The 19023-nt window shown below is 37.4% G+C and overlaps 1 protein-coding gene across 1 annotated transcript in view; it reads left to right on the top strand.

The window, feature by feature from the left end:
• CCDC126 (coiled-coil domain containing 126) overlaps window positions 1-19023 on the top strand; it is a 47234-nt gene that overhangs the window by 3357 nt on the left and 24854 nt on the right. The window contains exon 3 of the mRNA XM_012640688.1: window positions 10765-11150. Within this exon, the coding sequence (XP_012496142.1) occupies window positions 10913-11150 (238 nt within the window). The 5' untranslated portion in view covers window positions 10765-10912. The remainder of the gene's footprint in view (window positions 1-10764; window positions 11151-19023) is intronic.

A 19023-nucleotide genomic window follows, 5' to 3' on the forward strand; every position in this document is an offset into this window, starting at 1 on the left:
CCTTTGGCTGACTGAGAGCTTCTCTGCCTGCTAGTTGCTATTGTTCTTGGTAGTTACTTTAGCTATAGTTGTAACAGCACAAAAAGAGCACTGAATAAATGCAAAAATGAGATTTGAACAAGAGATTTTGAGGTAGTATTAGCCATCTATTAATGTTTTTAATGTTGCTATTGCAATGTTTGCATAAAAATAGAAGGAAGTACTTCATGACAGGCAGTGTGAAATGCAGTGCTTTTTAAACTTTTTGACTACAGCTCGTAGCACGAGATCTTTTTATATCAAGACTCCCTAGCTGTATCACTGTGTGTACGTGCATATGTCTGTGTATGTAGAAATAAATAAATAACCTGAAAGAAAAGTTTCACAAAACAAAATCTGTAGTGTGTACAGTCTACTCTGATGGTTTCTATTTTATCTTGTTTTTTAAAAAAGTGCTGGTTGCAAATTAGCTAGTTGATTTTTATTCCCTGCTTTTGAAAAACATTGGAATCTTGGGCTAAGAATTTGTATACCTAATTTTTCTCCATTTGTTTGATGTTGGATTAATCCTTTTTGTGCTTTGTTTTCTTTATCTTTATAATAAAGGTGTTCTAGTTTAAATACGTGCTGATTCTTTGTCTTTACTTTTTTCTAGTAATAATGTTGGACTAATAATATATTTGTCTTTAGGTTTCTGGCTGGGGAGAAACCACTGAAAAATGGCTTAAATATTTGATTGTTTACATAGTGTGCTGTTTGACAAGTAGCATAATAGAGCTTTCAACAACACTTTTCTCCAAAGATCTTGTAAATTGGAGTAGAGACGTTAGTGCCTGTAATAAATATAAAAATTTATAAAAAGAAATTACCCATGTTTGTTTTTCTACTTTTTTGTTCCTTAACAAGGAATATTTTAGAGTTTGAATATCTTATTTAAAATGCTTAATATGAGCGCATTGGCTCCCATCTGTAATCCGAGCATTTTGGGAGGCCGAGGCAGGAGGATCACTTGAGGCCAGGAGTTTGAGACCAGCCTGTGCAACATAGCAAGACCTTGTCTCTACAAGATAAATAAATAAATTAGCTGGGTGCTGTGGTATGCACCTGTAGCACTAGCTACTCAGGAGGCTGAGGCAGGAGGATCGTTCAAGCCTAGGAGTTTCAGGCCGCAATGAGCCATGATCTTGCCCTTGTAATCCAGCCAGGGTGACAGAGCAAGACACTGTCTCTAATAAAAATTAAAAAAAAATGCTTAATACAAGTTTTAAGTAAATGCACTGGCAGATTGCTACCTACTCTTATTCCATACCTCATCTTGCCACTGCCCTCTTCATATCAGAAAACACCAATAAGAATATGTTTTTCTGTGTAAAGACCACCATATTGGATCATTACTGTTCCCGTATATTACCAAATGGTGGAACTGCCATTCTCATAAGGGGAACACAAAGCTTTCCTTGCTTGTGGGTTTCCTTCTGTTCACTTTGGATGATTTCTAGATCAGGCCATTCCATGCTGGGGATTAGGAGCCCTCATTCTCATTTGTTTGTATTGAGGAGAATAGGAATAAGGAATTTACTGTCTGCTCCCAAGATTCTGGTAAGAAAAGAATTCCAAAAGTTTTATTTGGAAGGAAATTGGAACTAGACTTTGTACTTCCTTCTCTTTCTCAGATCATATAATACCTCCTCAGAGGGCCTTCCTTGACCTCACACCTCATGTAGATGTCCCCAGACACATCAACCTTATTTTCTTCATAGTAGTTTATCACAAGCTGAAATTAGCTTGTTTCTTTTGTTTGTTTATTGTCCCACTTCTACTAAAGCATAGTCTCCAGAAAAACAGGAATCCTGTCTGTCTTGCTTCACCTTTCACATTTCTAGTTCCTGGCACATACTAGGTGCTTTAATAAACATTGTGAATGAATGAGTGAACAAATGAATAAATAAACCAAGTTCTTTCATGCTGTAAATGAAACTGCATGTAGTAAATTGTGTTTGAGCCTGGGCCTTTATGTACCCGCTTTCTAAATTCTTTTTTCTGGAAATGTTTGCTTATCATGGTGAAGGTCTCTACCTCCAAAAGACCTTGTATTTATCTTTGTTTTACTTCACTTTTTTATTTTCTATTCAAGTTTTTTGCCTGCATAAAAAACTAAGCTATAAGACTTCTTAAATCTTTCATGTAGCACCTTTGTAACACTTTGATTTATGTGAATAAAACATATTCGAAACTTTATGGGTCAACTTGATAATTTAATGAATAGTCCAAGTTAGGCATATTCAGGATTTTAGGATCATTGTCCTAAACTGCTGTTGCTACTTTCTGTTTACATTCTTTTAAAGCAAAAAAAAACAAAGCGTCATTAATATTACAATTTATTCAGTATTTACAAACACAACCTTTCCAGTGGAGGTAAGGGAGAGGTACTGTGGTGTAGGGAAAAACCTAGATAGTGAGTCAGGACCTATATTCTGGACCAGTACAGTTTCTGTCACTAACTGGTTGTTTCATTTTAGGCAAGACACTTAACACATTGACTGCCACACTAGAAAAAAATTTGTTTTCCTTGGGGCCATGGTGTTTTATTATGAAAACAGAATAAAAATTTCAAAAACAAAATGATCCTTTCTAATTTAATGACAAATTTGTTATTTTTTATTGTTTTCTGTGCATGAGTTATATGCAACTTGAAAAATATTAATAGTTCCTGAGGCTCCCAAGGTGAAAAGATGTGCAAGTTACATATGCTTCACAAGGCTCCGGGCTCAAAACTAGCGTGAGTTAAATACAACTCACATGGCAGTAAATGTGTTAAACATCTCAGGGCTTTAATTTCTTTATCTGAAATCTGAGGGGATTGGATTAGATTTCTTCTCGGGTTCTTCCAACCCAAAAATGGATAATTGAAGATACTTTAATTTACCTCCAAATTTCTATCCTTTGTTTCTCTACTCCCAAAAATCATTGCAGGGAAGTCACATGGCTGCTAGGAAGAAGGTGGGGTTAGGTTCAGGGGTGTGTTTAAACAATAAGGTGTTTCTTAGTGACTGCTGATTGTTCACCAGGCTCTTTGCAGGGTGTGGCAGCAGTGTAAGGCACGATATTTTTGCCTGTTAAGGGATCTGGTACTTAATTAAGGACACAGGCTCACACACATGACTGGATGATATGATGTGTAAAATCAATTGGTATAGAGCAAAATGTGCTGTGGGAGTTGGAAGATCAGTGTGGGGTAGAATAAAGTAATGAGGTTTGGAAATCCTTCTAGCTGACGTAGCATTTAAACAGATATTCTATCTAGTCTCTTTTTAGGCTATTTGGAAGATGAACTGTTCTAATCAACAATATGCTGTTATGTCATCTTTTAGGATTGGGTAATTCTTCAGTGACTTAGTACCAATGAAATATTTCACGTTGTCTACAAATTCTAAGTAGAAACTTTTTCAAGCCTGCGACCTATCTGAGAGCTGACTGTTACTAACCAAATGAGAGAATATCAGGAAACATGTAAGGAAACATGCTGGGTAAATAAAAATATCATATAAATATAAGGTATAATTGTTACTATTGTGTGAGGCAGAGAGAAGACTGGCTTGATTGAGGGAGATATTTTTGTGACTAATGAGAAATGAATTTGGTCTTTGGGGACTGGATTATGGAGGCCCATGAGAACTAATCAGAAGAGTTTTATTTGGGTCTGTTAAAACATCTCCTATATTAACTAACATTACTCAGATTATCTTTTGTTTTCTTTTTTTTTAATTTTTTTTTTTTTTTTTTTTGAGACAGAGTCTCACTGTGTTGCCCAGGCTAGAGTGCCATGGCGTCAGCCTAGCTCACAGCAACCTGAAACTCCTGGGCTCAAGCAATCCTACTGCCTCAGCCTCCCGAGTAGCTGGGACTACAGGCATGCGCCACCATGCCCGGCTAATTTTTTATATGTATTTTTAGTTGTCCAGCTAATTTCTTTCTATTTTTTTTTTTTTAAGTAGAGACTGGGTGTTGCTCTTGCTCAGGCTGGTTTGGAATTCCTGAGCTCAAACGATCCTCCCGCCTCGGCCTCCCAGAGTGCTAGGATTACAGGCGTGAGCCACTGCGCCCCGCCGAGAGTGCTACATTTTGAGGAGTTGACATTTGAGCTAAGTACTTGAAAAGGAACAAGTCATGGGAAGAACATTCCAAGGCAAGGAATGGCAATTGTATAGACCCTTAGTTCAGAAAGAATTTAGTGTGTGTTGCTTAGTGTGCCATAGCACTGTGAGCAAGAGGGAAGTGGTATGAGATTAGGACAGAGAGAGAGGGGTAGAAGTCAGATTCTGTGGGGCCTTGTGGACTATGGTAAAGAATTTGAATGTTATTTTAAGTGCAGTAGGACACTGTTGAAGGGTTTTTAAGCAGGGGAATGATATGATATGCTTTTATGGGTATGTGTGGTAAAAAAAATACATAACCTAAAATTTATCATTTTAACCATTTTTTAAATATACAATTCAATGACATTGAGTACATTCACATTGTTTTGCAACCATCACCACCATCCATCTCTAGGACTTTTTCATCATCCCAAACTGAACTTCTATACCCATTAAATCATAACTCTCCATTTAGGGGTGGGGAACCTGTGGCCTCAAGGCCACGTATGGTCCTCCAGATCCCCAAGTGCAACCCTTCAACTGAATCCAAACTTTACAGAATAAATCCCTTTTTCACAGAACAAATCCCTTTATTAAAAGGATTTCTTCTGTAAAATTTCGATTTAGTCAGAAGGCTGCACTCAAGGATCCAGAAGGCCACAGGTTCCCCACCCCAACATGGTTGAATAATATTCCATTGTGTGTGTTTTGTTTATTGATGGGCACTTGGGTTGTTTCCACCTTTTGGCTATTATGAATAATGCTGCAATGAACATTGGTGTACAAGTATCCGTTTGAGTTCCTGCTTTCAGTTCTTTTGTGTATATATTCAGAAATGGAATTCTGGATCATTTGATAATTCTGTGTTTAAGTTTTTGAGGAAATACCATACTGTTTTCCCCAGCGGCTGCACCATTTCACGTTCCTAATGCAGGTGCAGAAGAGTTTCAGTTTCTTCACATCCTTGCCAACACTTGTTTTCTGGTTTTTTTGTTTTGATGATAGCCATCCTAATGGGTGTGAAGTGGTGTTTCATAGTGGTTTTAATTTGCATTTCCCTAGTGGTTAGTGATGTTGAACATTTTTTATTGACAAAATGTCTATTCAAATCATGACTTTTGTTTTTGAAAGAATATTTTGAGTGCCCTAAGAGAATGGATTGAAGTGGGTTGGAGAGGAATCTGGGAAATCACTTGAGAAACAGCTGTAGGAATCCAGTTGGAGGCGATGATACTTGGACCATACTCTGCCGCCCTTCTTCAGATCTAGTACTTTACTGGCACTTCCTTTTAAGTGTGTCTCCTCTCCTTGATTCTTCTACCTTTGTGCCATATAGACTTTAATTTCTTTTGTAATTTCTGTAGCTGGGTGAGAACTTTCTCCTGGGAACCCTAAAAATATTCAGGAGTTTATATTAGGAGAAAATAATAAAGATGATGAAAGTGATGATGATTTTATTTTTTGCCTTAAAACTCTACAGTTGTTACTTGGGGGATGAATTTGAAGTTTGTTTCTTTGCTTTTTTAGTGATTAGTAAACAATTAATATAGTGGCCTAGAAGCGAAGATTAAAAAGTTTTTAAGAGCGTAGACTCTCATGGTGGAGGAAGGACTCCGTAATAAAGATGATACTAAATGGTAGCCGTACTGTATACCCTCAGCTTCAGTGTTGGCTTGTCAGGTTTCTAGTTAGTGACTCTGTCCTGACCTAGGTGGCCTTCCAGGAGCTGAGTCAGTACTTGAAACAAAGAAAAATTGGGGACGTTCAAAGTACAAGTTCCTCTATAATTTTCAGCTTTGAACATAGCACAGAAAGAAGATACATTGACTCCTTCCTTTTCTTTTTCTTTCCTAAGGATTGAGGCTATGAATTATTTTCCTTTCTAATCATTAAATTAAAAGTACATAAGTTGGGCCAGGCGTGGCAGCTCATGCCTGTAATCCTAGCACTGTGGGAGGCCGAGGCAGGTGGATCGTTTGAACTCAGGAGTTTGAGACCAGCCTGAGCAAGAGCGAGACCTCATCTCTACTAAAAAAATAGAAAGAAATTGGCTGGACAACTAAAAATATATAGAAAAAAGTAGCCAGGCATGGTGGCACATGCCTGTAGTCCCAGCTACTCGGGAGGCTGAGGCAGTAGGATCGCTTGAGCCCAGGAGTTTGAGGTTGCTGTGAGCTAGGCTGACGCCACGGCACTCTAGCCCGGGCAACAGAGTGAGACTCTGTCTGAAAAAAAAAAAAGTACATAAGTAAATTACCTTCAGTTGCTAAAGAATTCAAAACTTACTGTCTTTTTTTTTCCTATATGAAATCACAGACATAGATAGCTCTCAGATAATAGAACAGTGTATTCATATTGATCCTAGGGACTAAAGTGGTAACAGTGGAAATTGCTTTCTCTTCACTCTACCTCCTTGCCTAATAATAAGGCCTAGCCCACTCTGGCAGTAATGACTTGGGTTCCAGCAAAGGTCATTTTTTTTCTGTCCCCCTCACCCCTTCCCTTGCGAGGTCATTATGAGGTCTAATAGCAGGATTCCTATGTCACACCTGATGAACTGACTGGTAACTTTGAATTTAGCAGCCCTACCTATAGCTTTCATTGCTGCTTCATGAACATATTTGAGATTTGAGCAGCTCTCAAACTTTGTTGCACCTTGGAATAACTTAGTACTCTTAAAAAATACTGATGCCTGGCTCACATCCCCAGACTTTCTGGTTTAATTGGTATAGAGTGTGATTTAAAAAAAAAAACTGTCCGGGTGATTTTAATAAGCACTCCCTGAGAAGAGACCAAAGGCAGAATTGTCTCCTTTTAGAAATCTTAGTTACTTCTACTGGCCTTGCTTGGAATTGCTTGTGGAAATAAAACCCTTAGATACAGTAGTTTTCAGGCCTTCTTGGGTTGCTTGAGGGAATCTTCATGGGCTTTTGAAAGGCTTAACCTGATTTAGGGTCATCTTTTTAACTTGAAGAAGGCTGCAGGGTGTCCTTTCTTCCTGGTAGCTCCCATAACCACTTTATTCCCTGGTGTCCTAGTGTAGAGTGGGATTAAGTGCTCCCAACTTCTCACCTCTTTGCTATTCCCAGAGACAAACCTTTTCATATTAAATGTTTTACTTCTTAACACTATAGAAAAACATAGACACTAACAAGTTACAAAGCATATAAATTGCTTACCATAGTAGTCCCTATAGAAGTTTCTGACTTCCCTCTGAGATGGGCATTTGGGCTGCTTTTATCTTGTCGAGGGCAGTGCTGAGCAGACACAGTCCATCCAGAGTCAAGGCTATGGAGACCTTTAATTCATGAAGGCCTCTTTTCTGAATCTGGTGGTGCAGTTGGTCCTTAATATACAGTCAATACAGGGCAATATGAGCTGTTTATGTAAAGTTTGCAACTTAGGGCCCCTCTTTGGGCCCCTCACACTGAGAAACACTTGCTTTAAACTAGGCCTGTTTATTCCCTGGGATTTGTTAGTTTGGGGGCATGTCTTCACCAGTGGGCCTCTGCCTTGTCCACTACGTGTGCTTGCTTTCTATGTCTGGCATTGGTACCACCACTTACCCTTCAAGCAAAGTGCATGGTGGCCAGCAGCCTGTCACTTTTAAGCTTGTACCTACTTGGGAGGACTTTACCTCTTAAGGATGAGGCTTCCTGTGTTTGACGATCCCATTCCCCAACCTACCCCCATCCCCCAGTAAATCCCCAGTTCTCTGCCTGATGCCATTACTTACAGTCTTGGGATTTGGTACTTTTGTGAAGTTTTGTAAAACCTATGAGTTCTCATAGAGCTAGATAGAGTCTCAACTTTTGGACTTTTAGCTCTTGCCAAAGTTTAGGTAACTGAAGTCAGTTGGCCTGGGTAAAAATCTTAGGCACATTGACCTAAGTCTTAATTTGATTGGCTTTAAAGTGAGAATGATAACAACAATAGTAATAATACCTTCCTTATGGGGTTACTGTAAATATTATAGGAAATAACCCTTGTGTTTGCCTCAGAGTTAGGCATATAATAAGAGCTCATTAACTGTTCACTGTTGCACTTTGTACCGCTACTGTTTTATTGCTTTTGCTATAGAAGAGGGGCAGTGATTAAGATCCTGAGCTTTTAACCACTATCTCTACCACTATCTAGTTGTATGATGTTGGACAAATTATTTAACTTCTCTTTGCCTCAGTTTTCTTACTTGTTAAGTGAGAATCTTAACATTAGTATGCAGTGTTGTAAGAATAAAATGAGTTAATTCATATAAGGTGCTTAGAGTAGTATCTGGTATGTAGTAAGCGATTATGGTATTGGTTGTTGCTGTTATTTAACTAAAGTTCCCTGTTTGCCTTTGGTTTGGTCCTCCCACTGGGTGCTAGGATAAATAGTTCAACACACAGATCATACTTGAGGAGACAGAGGAACCAGTAAAGATTTATGAATGAAGAATAAATTTAATATAAATATGTAAAAAAAACTTAAAAAATTTTTGCTTGGAAATCCAGAATTTCCACTTTCTGAACTCAAGTCGAATGTAAAACCTCTATAGAAAAAATATTAGGTTATATTTACCTGATTTTGCTAATAAAGCAAAGTTTAGTAATCCATTATTGATATTAATGGTATTGCTTTTATAAGATCTAAAGGGATTTGTTCTGTATGTGGTAACTAAAGAAATAAGCAGAAGAAAATTTGTAAGTGAGTTAATTCCTAATGTGGTTATTATTATACTACAGTAACTAATATACCCAGTTAGTGGTATACTCATGCTTATAGTGAGGTTTGGCAGGATAGGTAAACTTCAACAAGAGTAGGTGGGTTGTTCAAACCTTGGAGCCCCAGAATTTAGTAGAGGTGCATAAGGGACTGTGGGGTGGCTGCATGGCAGGGGCTGGAAAAGGAAGAGTGGGAGTTTTCTGAGTACAACAGGTGAATTGGCAAGGCAGAAAATCCCCCCTCTTACACATAACTCAACACACATACATCTAGCAGAAAAGCTTTGATTGTATGCGTTTTGTATTTTGATTTTTTTGCATAAGATTAAAAAATATTTTTTCTTATTTTAAAAATAGATTTGAAAGCAAATTTCCATACCTGGTTGATCCTGCCAAAAAAAAAAAAGGGGGGCTGGGGAATGAAAGCAAATTTCTAGGGTAGGACTATGGCATCCCTAACTAATGCCTAACCTGTGTGCTGGTTCAGTAAATGTTTGTTGAATGAAAGTGACTGAATGCTCTGCAAGGTTTAATATTACACTGTATTCATTTTGAGTCTTATCCTCAAACTAGATTTTATTCAGTTATGTGACATTCCCTAGTAAGAGAATGAAAATTGGGATATTTTATTTGCCTATGTTACAGGAAGTTAAAAAGTTCTTAAGGATTGTTTCCAGCAAGCTGTGAAATATCCTTGTGAAATGTACTATTTTGACTCCAGGTATATATTTTTTTTTTTTGAGACAGAGTCTCACTGTGTTGCCCAGGCTAGAGTGCCGTGGCGTCAGCCTAGCTCACAGCAACCTCAAACTCCTGGGCTCAAGCAATCCTTCTGCCTCAGCCTCCGGAGGAGCTGAGACTACAGGCATGTGCCACCATGCCCGGCTAATTTTTTCTATATATTTTTAGTTGTCCGATTAATTTCTTTCTATTTTTAGTAGAGACGGGGTCTCGCTCTTGCTCAGGCTGGTCTCGAACTCCTGAGCTCAAACAATCCACCCGCCTCAGCCTCCCAGAGTGCTAGGATTACAGGCGTGAGCCACCGCGCCTGGCCAACTCCAGGTTTATTTTTACCTGAAGACTTTTGCTTCATTTGATGCAATCAAAGTTTTCTTTGCTGGGCACTTTGGTGATTGATATACTTTATTACTCTGCTGGTCTTTCTAGATTCCATAATTGTCATCACCTCTTTTTTAAAAAATTGAAGTATAACCTTTCAGTTTTTTCTTAAATTATGCAAATGCATACCTTCCTCATTTAAAATGTGTGATTGTAAATTTGGAAATATAGAAAAATGTTCTAACCTGCTTTAGCACTTGTCATTAAATGATCACCATTCATTATTATGTTTGGCATAGTTTTATGAGATACAAACTTAGAAATTATAACTTATTTTTCATCTTAGGTTGGATAGTTCCTTAGGTTACCTTATTCCTGTTAGTAATATCTTCTAGTGACATTTTCAAACATTGGCACACTCTATTTATATTGTGGGAATCTTTGTTAGATAGGCATTTTGATTTTTCAATCTGTTTTATCTTTCTTTATTTCTAACTTTCATTTTGGCATCTCTTTTTTTTTTTTTTTGAGGAGGAATGGCTTTTGGCATTTACATTGGTGACATATGTTTGAATAGACCGAGATCTCTTATAAATCTTTCATGTCCATGGTTTTAGTTACAACTGAGAAATCATTTGAAGAGTTTTATGACCCATGGGGGCATTTTTTCAGATATTTTCAAAGAACTGATATTTATTTCTAATTCAAATTTTGAAAAGTTATGTAAATTAAATTGATAAAATACCAGGAAGCTTAGTGGTGGAGAAAGTTGTCAAAGAAGATGATATAATTCCAAACCAAAACTATAGAGTCTTTTCTTTATCATTATCTATTTTGTTACTAATACAGATTAAGACTAATCACCTTTTTTTCTTTTAATTTTACAGAGTTAATAGAGTGGATACAACCTTGCTGAAGATGAAGAATATACAATATTAGAGGAAATTTTTTTCTTTTTTCTTTCAAAAGTCTTGATTGTTTGGTGGCTTGTCTCCAGTTACCACTTTTCACTCAAGTCTTTTTACTCCATCAGAAATGTTTTTTACAATCTCAAGAAAAAATATGTCTCAGAAATTGAGTTTACTGTTGCTTGTATTTGGACTCATTTGGGGATTGATGTTACTGCACTACACTTTTCAACAACCAAGACATCAAAGTAGTGTCAAGTTACGTGAACAAATACTAGATTTAAGCAAAAGATATGTTAAAGCTCTAGCAGAGGAAAATAAGAACACAGTGGATGTCGAGAATGGTGCTTCTATGGCAGGATATGGTAAGATAACTGTAGAATATTTCTAGTCTCATTCTGTCCCTGTTTAAAGATAGTCATGAAAATCGAACTCATTACTTCATGCATAGGTCTTTATAAAGTAATTTTTTTCTTGACTTTTTATTTTGAAAATTTTCCAGAGTACTGAAAAATAAGGATAGTATGATAAATACTCATATATTCATCACCTAGATTTAACAATTATTAACATTTTCCACTTTCTAAATCTAATTGTTGAAGAATTTTTAAAGTAAATCATAGAAATTGTAACATTAACTGCTAGATATATATCTCTTTAAAATATATATCTCCCTTTCTCTTTAAAAAGGACCTTCTTCTACATAATATAATAACATTTATCATACCTAGTTTATATTTAAATTTTCCTGATTGTCCCAATATAAGCAATCAATCGTATAGCATTTATTAATTCCTAAGAAGCAGGATATGCCTATATCGCTAGTATTGTTTATTGCCATTCTCTCTTTCACATACTGGATTTCTGCTGTGTTTTAAGTTCCTTATCATTGCCATGTTCTTTCTTGCCTTTAAGACTTCAAAAAAAAAGAAAGAACAGATAGAATGGCTCTGTCTGGAACTGTGTGTACATGAATGTGTGGACATTTTCTCTATTTCAGTTTTGTTTATTTAAAGTTATATATGCATGTATTTAAAAAATCAAAATATATTATGATTCTTCTAATAAAAAGGGGCAGTTCTTCCCATTCCAGACAGTCCACAAATTTCCCATTCTTCAGAGCCACCCATTTTAAATTCTTTCATCTCATTTATTTGGTGTTTACCTCTATATCTAAATAACATACTCTATGAGCTACTTCTTGATTTTTCAGTTACAGGCATTATCTGTTAACTTCCCACTATGCAAGGTGAGGGTTCAGTTTTTTTCCTCACTCAAAAATGCATTCTACCCACCTCTAGGCTGTCTTTGCATATATATGTCCTTCTTGTCCTGCCGTTTTCCCTTCATAATTTTGGCTAGACTAATAGTCAGTGTTTGCACTGTTATGACTGTGTTAATGATACTCATTACCGAGCCATGTACAGGCATATCTCAGAGATATTGCAGGTTCTATTCCAGACCACTGCAATAAAGTGAATATTGCAATAAAGCTAGGAGTCACACAAATTTTTTGGTTTCCCAGAGCATTTAAAACTAATGTTTATATTAGACCATAACCTATTAAGTGTATAATAGCATTATGTCTAAAAAAGCAATATACATGCCTTAATTATAGAATACTTCATTGTTAAAAAATGCTGACAGTCATCTGAGCCTTCAGTGAGTCATAATCTTTTTGCTGGTGGAGGGTCTTTTTGCCAGCCTCAATGTTGGTGGCTGCTGATTGATCAGGGTGGTGGTTATCGAAGGTTGGGGTGGCTGTGGCAATTTCTCAAAATAAGACAATAGTGAAGTTTGTTGCAATGATTGATTCTTCCTTTTAGGAAAGATTTCTCTGTAGCATGTGATGATGTTCGATAGCATTTTACCCACAGTAGAAATTCTTTCAAAATTGGAGTCAATCCACACAAACACTGCCACTGCTATATGAATTAAGTTGATGTAGTATTCTAAATCCTTTGTTGTTATTTCAACAATGTACATAGTACCTTCATCAGGAGTAGATTCCATCTCAAAAAGCCACTTTATCCATAAGAAGCAACCCCTCATCCATTCAAGTTTTATCATGAGTTTGAAGCAATTCAGTCATATCTTCAGGTTCTGCTTCTAATTCTATAGTTAATTCCTTCACTGAAGTCTCGAACCCCTCAAAATCATCTGTGAGGGTTGGAATCAACTTTTCCTAAATCCCTGTGAATGTTAATATTTTGACCTCCTTCCATGAGTCATGAATGTTCTTTTTCTTTTTCTTTTTTTTAACTACTCCTCACCTCTCTCAATTATGAATATTGTTAATGGTATGTAGAATAGTGAATCTTTCTAGAAGGTTTTCAATTTACTTTGCCCAGATCTGTTAGAAGAATCACTATCTATGGCAGCTATAGTCTTATGAAAATATATTATTTTTCTTTTCTTTTTTTTTTTTTTTTTTGAGACAGACTCTTGCTCTGTTGCCTGGGCTAGAGTGCTGTGGTGTTAGCCTAGCTCACAGCAACCTCAAACTCCTGGGCTCCAGCGATCCTCCTGCCTCATCCTCCTGAGTAGCTGGGACTACAGGCACATGCCACCATGCCCAGCTAATTTCTTTCTATTTTTAGTAGAGACAGGGTCTCACTCTTGCTCACGCTGGTCTCAAACTCCTAAGCTGAAGTGATCCTCCCGCCTCGGCCTCCCAGAGTGTTAGGAAGGATTACAGGCGTGAGCTACCGCGCCTGGCCTGAAAACGTATTTCTTAAATATTAAGACTTGAAAGTTGAAATGACTCCTTGATCCGTGGGCTGTAGAGTGGATATTGTGTTAGCAGACAGGAAAACAACATTAGTCTTCCCATACATTTCCTATATCTCCATCAGAGCTCTTGGGTGACCAGGTGCATTATCAGCGAGCTGTAATATTTCAAAAAAACCTTCTGAGCAGTGGGTCTCAACATTGGGCTTAAAATATTCAGTAAATCATGCTGTAAACAGATGTGCTGTCATGTAGGCTTTTTTGTTCCATTTATAGAGCACACACAGAGTAGATTTAGCATAATTCTTAAGGGTCATAGTATTTTTGGAATGGTCAACGAGTATTGGCTTCAACTTAAAGTCACTGGCTGAATTAATCCCTAACAAGAGAGTAAGCCTGTCCTTTGAAGCTTTGAAGCCAGGCATTGACTTCTCTCTAGCTATGGCAGTCGTAGATGGTGTCATCTTCCAATAGAAGTCTGTTTTGTCTACAAAATCTGTTGTTTAGTGTAGCCACCTTCATCAATGATCTTAGCTAGATGTTGGGGATAGCTTGCTATAGCTTCTACATCAGCACTTGCTGCTTCACCTTGCACTTTAATGTTATGGAGACGGCTTCTTTCCTTAACCTTCAAGAACCAACTGCTAGCTTTAGATTTTTCTTCTGCAGATCTGCACCCCTTTCAGCCTTCATAGAATTGAAGACAGTTAGGGCCTTGCTCTGGATTAGGCTTTAGCTTAAGGGAATGTTGTGGCTGATATGACTTTTTATCCAAGCCACTAAAATTTTCTCCATATCAGCAATAAGGCTGTTTCACTTTCTTATCATTCATGTGTGCACTGGCATAGCAGTTTTAATTTTCTCCAAGAACTTTCTTTTGCAGTCACAACTTGGCTGTTTGGCATAAGAGATCTAGCTTTTGGCTTGTCTTGGCTTTTTGCATGCTTTTCTTACTAAGCTTAATCATTTCTAGTTTTTAGTTTAAAGTGAGAGATGTGTTACTCTTCCTTGCACTTAACACTTAGAGGCCATTGTAGGGTTATTACTTGGCTTAATGTCAATATTGTTGTGTCTAAGGGAATAGGAAGGCCCAAAGAGAGGTAGATGGGGGAATAGCCAGTTGGTGGAGCAGTCAGAACAGACATTTATGGATTAAGTTTGCCATCTTATATGGGTATGGTTCAAGGCTTCCCAAAACAATTCCAATAGTAACATCCAAGATCACAGATCAACATAATGGATATAATAATAATGAAAAAATTTGAAATATTGCAAGAATTACCAAAATGTGTCAGACACAAAGTGAGCATGTGTTATTAGAAAAAAGGCACCAATAGACTTGCTTCATGCCGGGTTGCTACGAACCTTCAATTTATAAAAAATGCAGTATCTGTGAAATGCAGCAAAGTGAAGCATAATAAAAATGAGGTATTCCTGTATGACATTATGATTACTTTCCCTTTCCTGTACTTTATTTTTCACCCTAGAATTAATAAGTATCAATTTTTGTTTTGCCTACTTTTCTATCCCATCCCCTACAGTTGTATAAATATCCTCCTGGTATGTTCAGACAGTATTTTTTCACTTTATCTTGAATAAATCTGTGCTGGAGCCTTCTGACTGGCTCTGGTCTGGACTGTTTACTCTCGGCTTGCAGCAGTAGATTGTTCTAGGATCTCAATTTGCCATCATCCTGGGGATTCCCTTTGCCTAACTCTCTCTTGGGTTGGATCTCCTGTTCCCTAGAATTCTGTAGTTTCATCTTCATTGGTTACTCCCTGATTTTAGAGGAATAGATCTTTCAGTAGGTTCCTGAGAAAGGTACAAGGGAGGTAAAGGTTTTGAGTCCTTGTGTATCTGAAAAGGTCTTTTTCCACTCGACCCTTATGCTTAATTATGAGTTTGCCTGGGCATACATACAATCCTAGGTTGGAAATCATTCCCCCTAAGAATTGTAAAGGTTTCGATCTGTTTTTTATCCCCCTAGCTTCCAGTGTTCTTTTTGAGAATCTAATGCCATTCTGATTCTTTATCTTTTGTATGTGACTTATTTTTTGGAAGCTTATAAGATTTATGTCCCATATTGTTCTGAAATTTCTCAGTGATTTGCCTAGATATAAATCTATTTCATACATGTGCTGGGTCCCCAATGGGTACTTTGCATCCTGCAATTTATGTCTTTCAATTCTGGGATATTTTCTTAGATTATTTATTTGATTTCTTCTTATTTTTTTCATTCTCTCTGGAATTTTGTTATTCTGCATTTGGGCCCCCCGAAGTCCTCTGATTTTCCCTTCTTTACTCTATTTTCTATCTCTGTGTCTTTTTGCTTCATTTTTTGAGAGATTTCCTCAGCTTTATTTTATAGCCCTTTATAGAGTTTTTCATTTTGTCTCTCACTTTTAATTTCTAAGAGTTCTTTTTTGTTCTCTCTCTGAGGTTATCAGTCGTAGGTTTTCTGAAGTGTTTTTATGTTTCTTCCAGTATGTCTGGTGATCCTTAGCCTTTTGCCCATATTTAAGAGTGGGACACTAAAAGGTTGATGGCAAGTGCTGAATTGTTGGGTGGTATTCAATATAGGATGATCTGGCTTGGACATTTCCTTGGGTAGATCCTTAATATCTCCAATGACTTCTGTTGCCAACTACCTGGAGTTAGGCCAAAGTTCACAGGTTAAAAGCAAAGTCCTCCACAAGACTTCCCTCACTTCGGACTCCAGCTACTAGTTTGAGTGTTCCCAGGCCACTCTCACTTCTGACAAGGTGGCTACAAATTCATGGGTTCCCATTACCCTTTCATGTTTGATGATTCACCAGAATGACTCACAGAAATCACTGAAAGTACTACACAGTACTTTCAACATAAATACTGTATTTTTAACCTGAAATTGGTTGAATCTGTGGATACGGAACCCATGGATTTGGAAGGCTGACTAAGGGATTTGAGCATCTGTGGATTTTGGTATCCATGGCGGGTCCTGGAACCAATCCTCTGCAGATATGGAGGGCTGACTATACTTACTATTAGTTTTATTATAGCAAAAGGATAGAAATCAGAGACAGCCAAAGGGAGACATACATAGGGCAAGGTCTGGGAGAGTTCCAAATGCAGTTTCCATTATCCTCTTCTCATGGAGGCAGGACACATTACCCTCCTGGCACATCAAGACACACCAACGTATGATAATATGCAGATATTGCCAACTAGGGAAGCTCACCCAAACTGCACTGTACAGAGTTTTTATTGGGGCTTCATTATGTAGGCATGATTGATTGAACCATTGACCATGTGGTTGAACTCATTCTCTAGCTCTCCTCCCCTACCTGGAGGTTGGCTGAAAGTCCCCCAACCTTCTAATCACATAGTTTGTCTTTCTGGCATGGCCAGCCCCCATCCTGAGTCATCTCATTAGCACAAAATATCTAGGGGCCCACTCTGAGTCATCTCCGTAATATAAGCTAACAGGTGTTGTCCCAGAGGCCCACCATGACTAACAAACACATTCCTCACTCAGGAAATACCAAGCATTTAGTATCTACCTCCCAGGAACCAGAGACAAAGATCAGCTAAATTCTTCATTACATGGTATCAATGTGTTTTATTTCTTTGGAATTATCTCTGATATCAGTGTATTTAGGTCTTTCCTCTTTAGCAGGTCAGATACCTAGAGAAGTACTTCCAGTGTGCTGCTGGAGAGTGTAGACCTGTAAGTGTTCTGGGATCTGAGTGAGAGAAAAAGGCTGGATGAGGAGGGGTGGTTTCAGTACTCACTATAGTTTTCAGTGTGGGTACCCAGGCCTTCAACTGCTTTATCTGCTTCAAAAAATACATCTCAGAGCTTCTGTGGTAGGGGAGGTTTTGGAGTGGGGTAGAAGATTTAGGAATCAAAATTGCTTCATAGACAGATTTTTCACCTCTTCATTTGGTTTTTAGTCCCTTCTTTACCCTTATTTTCAGTAGTGCCTGGTGTAAAATTCCTGGGCCTTTTGGCGTGGGGTTCTGTGGAGAATATTGGATTGTTTCTTGGCTTTTGTTACTTCTCATTTAAGATTCACCCGTTTCAGGTCTGCTGAGTCAGTTACCATTCAGCTTCTGAAGTTTTGTTGCTATTATCTCTCTTCTTGTTATCTTTGACCTTGTGGATTTAGGCCTTAAAAAGAAAAAGAGAAAAACAACTTTATAGTTTTGGTGAGGTATCTAGAGTCAGCATAGGTTAGATGCCTATGTTCAGCTTACCATCTTTACCTGGAAAGGCCCTGGTAAAGACACTTTCTATTTTTCCTTCTCCCCTTTATGATGATTTTCCTGAAGTGATGAGGGTTAGTCTACATTTGCTCTTAAGGATCAAATTTAGATTCCTAGAGATGAAAGAGTGAGTGTAAACTGAGGTGGAGGTACTTGTGACAGATACAGATGCATAAATTGTATCATTTTCAATTTTGTTTCCCTTTCTCCACATCCTCATCAGCATGTGTTATTCCCTGTCTTTTTGATAAAAGTCTTTTTAACTACGGTGAGATAATATCTCATTGAGGTTTTCATTTGCATTTCTCTGATGATTATTGATGTTGAACATTTTTTAATATACTTGGCCATTTGTATGTCTTCTTTTGAGAAATGTCTATTCAGATATTTTGCCCATTTTTAAAGTGTTTTTTTTTTGTATGTGATATTGAGTTGTTTGAGCTTATATATTCTGGTTCTTAATCTCTTGTCAGATGGTTTGCAAATATTTGCTTCCATTCTATAGGTTGTCTCTTCACTTTGTTGATTGTTTCCTTTGCTGTGCAGAAGGCTTTTAGCTTGATGTAATCTCATTTGTCTATTTTTGCTTTGGTAGCCTGTGCTTTTGTGGTCTTTCCCCAAAAATCTTTGCCCAGACTAAAGTCCTAAACCATTTCCCCAATGTTTTCCTCTAGTAGTTTCATAATTTCAGGTCATAGATTTAAGTCATTTATCTATTTTGACTTGATTTTTTGCATATGGTGAGAAATTGGGGTCTAGTTTCATTCTTTTGCATATGGTTATCCCGTTTTCCCAGTACCATTTATTGAAGAGACTGTTCTTTCCCCATTGTATTTTCTTGGCACCTTTGTCGAAAATGAGTTGGCTGTAAATATGTGGATTTATATCTGCGTTCTCTATTCTATGCCATTAGTCTATGTCTCTGTTTTTATGCTAGGACTATGCTTATTTGGTTACTATAGCTTTGTCGTATATTTTGAAGTCAGGTAGCGTGATGCCTCCAGCTTTGTTCTTTTTGCTCAGGATTGTTTTGACTCTTTAGGTCTTTTGTGGTTTCATAAAAATTTTAGGATTGTTGCTTCTATTTTTGTGAAGAATGTTATTGGTATTTTGATATGGATTGCATTGAATCTATGAATTGGTTTGAGTAGTATTGTCATTTTAACAGTATTCTTCCAATCCATGAATATGCAATATCTTTCCATTTTCCTTTTTTTTTTTAAAATAGATTTTTTTTTTTGAGACAGAGTCTCACTGTGTTGC

Source organism: Propithecus coquereli, unplaced genomic scaffold (assembly GCF_000956105.1).
Source record: "Propithecus coquereli isolate 6110/MARCELLA unplaced genomic scaffold, Pcoq_1.0 Scaffold156, whole genome shotgun sequence".
Classification (NCBI taxonomy): domain Eukaryota; kingdom Metazoa; phylum Chordata; class Mammalia; order Primates; family Indriidae; genus Propithecus; species Propithecus coquereli.